General features: G+C 55.5%; 1 protein-coding gene across 1 annotated transcript in view; it reads right to left on the minus strand.

The window, feature by feature from the left end:
- The window catches only part of LOC106695832 (receptor-type tyrosine-protein phosphatase epsilon-like), a 38,459-nt gene extending 34,225 nt beyond the window's left edge, over window positions 1-4,234 (minus strand). The window contains exons 1-4 of the mRNA XM_014450746.2: window positions 4,136-4,234; window positions 2,385-2,461; window positions 1,554-1,590; window positions 960-1,099 (exon numbers count right to left, since the gene is read on the minus strand). Of these exons, the coding sequence (XP_014306232.2) occupies window positions 960-1,099; window positions 1,554-1,590; window positions 2,385-2,461; window positions 4,136-4,208 (327 nt within the window). The 5' untranslated portion in view covers window positions 4,209-4,234. The remainder of the gene's footprint in view (window positions 1-959; window positions 1,100-1,553; window positions 1,591-2,384; window positions 2,462-4,135) is intronic.
- Window positions 4,235-5,844: the final 1,610 nt, after the last annotated feature.

A 5,844-nucleotide genomic window follows, 5' to 3' on the forward strand; every position in this document is an offset into this window, starting at 1 on the left:
TGCAGGATGCTACAAACTCGCGCTGTGAGCAGGTGAGACGAACATATAATTCCCACCGAAACTCGGGCCATGGTGGGTAGTCACATCCCAGGCAGCCAGCTTCTTGGACAACGGTTCAGTGTTTACCCCGAACTGAGCCTGTCTATTGTCTTTTTGCATCTAATATAACAAACCTTTGGAAGGTCCAGTGATCCCTTTCCCAGACCCCCCAGGGCACAACCTCCCACCAGAGCAGAGACCACAGAGCCCCTCATGGTTACCTGGTCCCCTGAATACCATCTCTATGTGCTGTAAATGTTTATTATTATTATTATTATTATTATTATTACTTCAGAGAGACAAAGGGAGAGGGAGACCTCGAAACATCAATGATGAGAATCATCAATCAGCTGCTTCTTGCACGCCCCCCACTGGGGATCTAGCCCACAACCCGGGCATGTGTCCTGACCGGCAACCTAACCGTGACCTCCTGGTTCATAGGTCAATGCTCAACCACTGAGCCACGCCGGCCGGGCTACTAACCATCCTATACCCAGCAATGTGAACGACGTGTGTGTCTCTCCATCTTACTTTGTATTTAACCCCAGAGGTTTTCCCGAGTTGCTTTCTCCTGCGCCCTGAATCTACCACCAGTGGATTTCACGGACCCCCCTTAAGCCCCTCCTTTGACTAATGTATGAGACAAGCTGCGGAGCTGCCCTTCTCAGGAGCATTTCTCAGTCCATGGAGGTTTCGCTTCCTGGCAACGGGCATCAGTTTGGGTCAGATGTGCTCATAGGAATTCTCTACAGGGCTGGACATTTCCTACATCCACAGCTACTGGGAACAGAGTATTTATTTCAAGATAAAGATGCTGTGAGCCAGGGGGCGCTTTTTTAATTTCCTTCTGCAGTGAGAAGGGAGAGAAACAGGAAGAGGAAGTGGTACCACCACCCCCCCACCCCCCCACCCCCGCCAACAGCAGCAAAAAGAAAGTATTCCTTATCAGAGGCCGGGCTCACCTCTTTCCTTTCTTTCAGGTTCGTCAACATGACGATGGTCGCAGACTTCTGCTCCCAGATCATCCTCCAGAAGTCATTAACTGTTTCCTGCTTAGGGCCTGCATGTGGAGGAGGATCCCAAAGTCAGGCAAGACAGAGGTCCGGTGGGCCCCAGCCCCAGGCACTGCCTGGCCCCTGACAGCTGCTCCCCCGATTCTCTGAGGCACAAAAGGGCTGGTGGATCCAGTTCACACCCGACAGAATTCCAGAACCCGTGGGGCTGGGAGGGGCCAGCAGGTCCCCGCCTGCCCATTCCATCCCTCCACACTCCCCGCTCCCCTCTGGAGCTGGGAAGTCCTCAGGGGGCGGAATCCCTGGATCCGGGCAGGTGACAGTCACAGGCAGTCACCTATCAAAATGAGAGCTGGTCTGCAGCTAGGGGTCCAAGTGGTTTGTGGCCACTCAGTGTTTTGGTTTCAATATCGCACCCGGATGTGGTGTGTGAGTGTGAGTGTGAGTGTGAGTGTGAGTGTGAGTGTGTGTGTGATGAGAGAGTAACAACAACAAGCTTACCTTGAGCTGCTATGAATTTATTCTTCTCCTTGTAACCCTAGAAACATAAAATCAGATTTATAATGTCTCAAAATTATCTTTGTATGTCCCTCTCTAGTCTTTATTTTCTGGGAATACCTTTCAAGACACACACACATATATATATGTATATTTAATTGGTTTATGCATATAAATTCTCTTATATTGTATTCTTATGACAATTTTATAACTTATATTAAATGATCTTTTAAGGTTCAATTAAAATAGATTCATAATAATCCATTGTGTGTGGCTTTACCATCATTTATTTAACCAGTCCCTCCTGCTCTATTTTATCAGTTATATAAACAAAGCCTTAATGAACATCCTTGGTATCTATGTTTCTTTTTTATTCTTTTTTTCTTTTCTTTTTTGTTAATCCTCACCCGAGGATATTTTTCCATTGATTTTTAGAGAGAGTGGAAGAGTGGGAAAGACAGAGAGAAACGTCGATGTGAGAAAAACACATCCATTGGTTGCCTCCTGCACGAACCCTGACCAGGCCCCAGGCCAGAGAGGAACCTGCAACCAGGGTACATGCCCTTGACCGGAATCAAACCTGGGACCCTTTGGTCTGCAGGCCAACACTCTATCCACTGAGCCACACCGGCCAGGCCGGGACCTATGTTTCTTAAAAATGAAGCACAGATACTAATTCGAAAGGTGTGGATGCTCCCATACTCTCTGTGCTGTGGCCACACTGCCCGGAAGTTGTGACAGTTTATGTTCCCAGACCCAGAAGAAAGCACCCACCGGTGACTCAGAGCCCCAGGTGGTGGTGCTGGGCCGGGGACAGGGACATGGAGGACTTACATCTATGTATGAAGCATTAATATAGTCCGAACAGGGCGTTCCATCCACCTGGCTCAAAATCACCCGCGAATGATCATCTGTTTTAAAAAAACACATGATATCAGGAGAAGGAAATCACATCTGCCATCTACCGTATCAGACCCCGCAGAGTCCTCCCAGCTACAGTCTCAGACCCTGCAGAGTCCTCCCAGCTACAGTCTCAGACCCTGCAGAGTCCTCCCAGCTACAGTCTCAGACCCTGCAGAGTCCTCCCAGCTACAGTCTCAGACCCTGCAGAGTCCTCCCAGCTACAGTATCCGACTCTGCAGAGTCCTCCCAGCTACAGTATCCGACTCTGCAGAGTCCTCCCAGCTACAGTATCAGACCCCGCAGAGTCCTCCCAGCTACAGTCTCAGACCCTGCAGAGTCCTCCCAGCTACAGTCTCAGACCCTGCAGAGTCCTCCCAGCTACAGTATCCGACTCTGCAGAGTCCTCCCAGCTACAGTCTCAGATGCTGCAGAGTCCTCCCAGCTACTGTGTCAGACCCCGCAGAGTCCTCCCAGCTACAGTATCCGACTCTGCAGAGTCCTCCCAGCTACAGTATCAGACCCAGCAGAGTCCTCCCAGCTACAGTATCAGACCCAGCAGAGTCCCTCCCAGCTACAGTCTCAGACTCTGCAGAGTCCTCCCAGCTACAGTATTAAACTCTGCAAAGGACAGACCCCGGGCCCCCATGGTGACCACAGAGGGACAGATGTGGGAAAGAATCTCAGTGGCCCGCGTGGGCCGGCCCACCACCACACAGAAACAGGACGGCAGAATGTGCGACCCTACCATGTGACAGCGTGTTCTCTGGGCCCCAGTATTGGCACATGTAGGTGTACTTAGGAGAACTTTTGGGGTGACCCTACCAGGCTTTCCGAGGAGAGGACTACCGCATCTCTGGACAAGTGGGCATTTGGATCTGGGGTTTGGAACCACAGACCCCAATCTCAGCCTTCAGGTCTGCCCCAGAGAGGAAGGTAAGCAGGACCCACACAGACCTGGGCTGGACGGGCCACCTGCCTAGGAGGTTCCGGCCTACGGTGCAAGCAGAGTCCAGAGGGGGCTGACCGGGAGTGTTCTGCGTGAGTGGAGTGTGTATGTGGTGTATGTGTGCGGGGGTGGGGGGGTGACTGTGGGGTTTGTCTTGGCAGCGAGGCTGGCTGTGAAGGTCACCCAGGGGCACAGCCCAGCCATTGATGCCTCTGCACAGATGTGTGACCCCCCCTGCCCTGCACCTCCTGGAGCCCACACTCTCTAGCTGGTGGCGGTCCCTAGCTGTCGGGTGAAAACCGGGTTTACTGGGAGCCTTCCCACAACACTGCCAGAGCCCTGTTAGTTTCTCGTTTGTCCTTTCGGCCCTTGGTCCAGGGGACTTGCTGCTGGTGGCCAAGAGCTGAGTGCAACAGCGGGAGGTGCACGGGGCCACCGGCCACTGTGGCTGGGGCTCAGGATCTGATCCAGCAGGAGGCGACCCCCTCTAGGCCCCTGGGCAGCCCAGGTCTCATTCAGCACAGGCTCCGCGGCCAGACCCTCGCCCACGCAGGCTGCCTGTGCCCGGGCGGCACACGCACAGGTGCCCGGAGGCCCGGTGCCCGGAGGCCAGGTGCGAGCTCCCAGCAGCCGCGCTGTCACGGGCTCTGATCTCCCAGCACCGTCACCGCGAGCTGCAGGGGATTTGGAGTTTAGTCAGAACGCCACCGACCATGCAAAAACAGTAAAATCTTACTGGGAAGGATGTTGGGGTATCTGTTCTTGTCTCTGTTTTCTTCTTTATTGGCCTGTTCAAACGTTCCTTGCATGTGTCCGGACGGCAGCGACTGGAAGGGGAACACAGCGGAGACACTCAGTGTGACGAATCCTAGCACGGAGTTCTGTCAGCTTCTCTGGGGAGACAGGACTCTGATCCCACCACTGCCTGTCACCTCATCAATTGCAGCAGATCACTACCGGGCTCATCAATTGTAAAAGTTCACTACTGGCTCATCAATTGTGACAGATCACTATCGGCTCCACGTAGCGCTAAAGCAATGGCTTGGTCGTTGGGAACTGTGTGCCAGCACCTGCCACTTCCTGACCAATATTCTGTAAACCTAAAACTGCTCTAAAGAAGTCTATTCAACGTAGTAAATTAAAAAGAAGAAAAAAACAGCCTGAGAAGCCTCCGCCTTCCTCGGAAGGTGAGGCAGCTGCAGGGGCGGGTGGGGATGGCAGGAGGGGCCTGGTGGCCAGGATGCTCCTGGCTGACACCCAGCATGTGGCCTGGCATCTGCCCCAGATGGAGACAGACTGACGCTGCAGCTCCGTGGGCGGCACCGGAGCGTCGCTGGGGCGAGAGAAAGGACGTGCTCCGGCACCTACCACCGAGCCAGGTTCCAGCTGGGGAAGGACCACCGGCCCGCCCGCCTGCACTGAGCTGCCCCGCACCCTGCCTGCCATCCACCCGCCCGGGCCTCCCCTCGCCAGCGGCTCGGGTGGCACAGGGGAACCGGGTGGCGCAGGGGAACCGGGTGGCGCAGGGGAACCGGGAGAGCAGTGGAGGCTGTGCCGGAGCCGGGTCAGCCCACAGCGCCAGGCGTGAGCCGTGCGCGTAGCACTTGCTCCATAGCACCTTGTGATTCATTGTCCGATTGTGTAAGTGGCAGAAGAGGGTTTGTTTGTTTGGGGTGAGATTTCGTTTCTATGAATGAGCGCGTGAGCCAGTGTGCGCTCACAGTGCTGGGCAGGAGCCAGCAAGTTGAGGAAACAGACAAGGAGCCAGGGGTGGGCTTCCCAGCGAGCCCAGGCGACTGGGGCGGGCTCCTGTCCCGTGCCGGGACCTCTGGGGCGGGGGGGGGGGCACCTCCTGTGCCTTCTACAACACGATGGCCGGGTCAGGCCCAGCCCCCGCCGGGACAGAGGCGCTGGGAAGAGCGTCCGGAGAGGGCTTCCTGGCCCGGATGGAGGGCACGCACCTGCAGGGCCTTCCTCTGGGTCCGCACAGACTTGGCGAGGACAGCGTCCTCCTGTTGCGGGGCAGGGGCTGCAGGCCTGGAAGGCCCCCCCAGACACCTCGTGTGCACACTGGGCCCTGCTGGGCACGCCTCACTCTTTACAGGTGGCGTACTAATACCCCATGGGGGCCGGTGGTGCCCGCATTTCCCAGATGAAGAAACCGAAGCAGAAATGACCTCCAGGCTGGTCAGAAGCAGACCTGGGCAGGTCTCAAGCGGGCTGCCGGCAGCCTCCACGCCCGCCTCGGCCCCCTGTATCGGTCCCAGAACACGCCGCTCTTTATCCTCAGCTCAACTCAGCTCCGCAATACACACCACGCCCAACGCACTGGGGACACCCTCCTCGTAAAACAACTGCCTCCCTTTCACAATTTGGGGGATAAAATCTTAAGGCTCTGGAGAAGAACCGACGAAGAAAATGGGCAGAATCCCCCCCAACCTATTC

Source organism: Myotis lucifugus, unplaced genomic scaffold, assembly GCF_000147115.1.
Source record: "Myotis lucifugus unplaced genomic scaffold, Myoluc2.0 scaffold_3537, whole genome shotgun sequence".
Taxonomy (NCBI): domain Eukaryota; kingdom Metazoa; phylum Chordata; class Mammalia; order Chiroptera; family Vespertilionidae; genus Myotis; species Myotis lucifugus.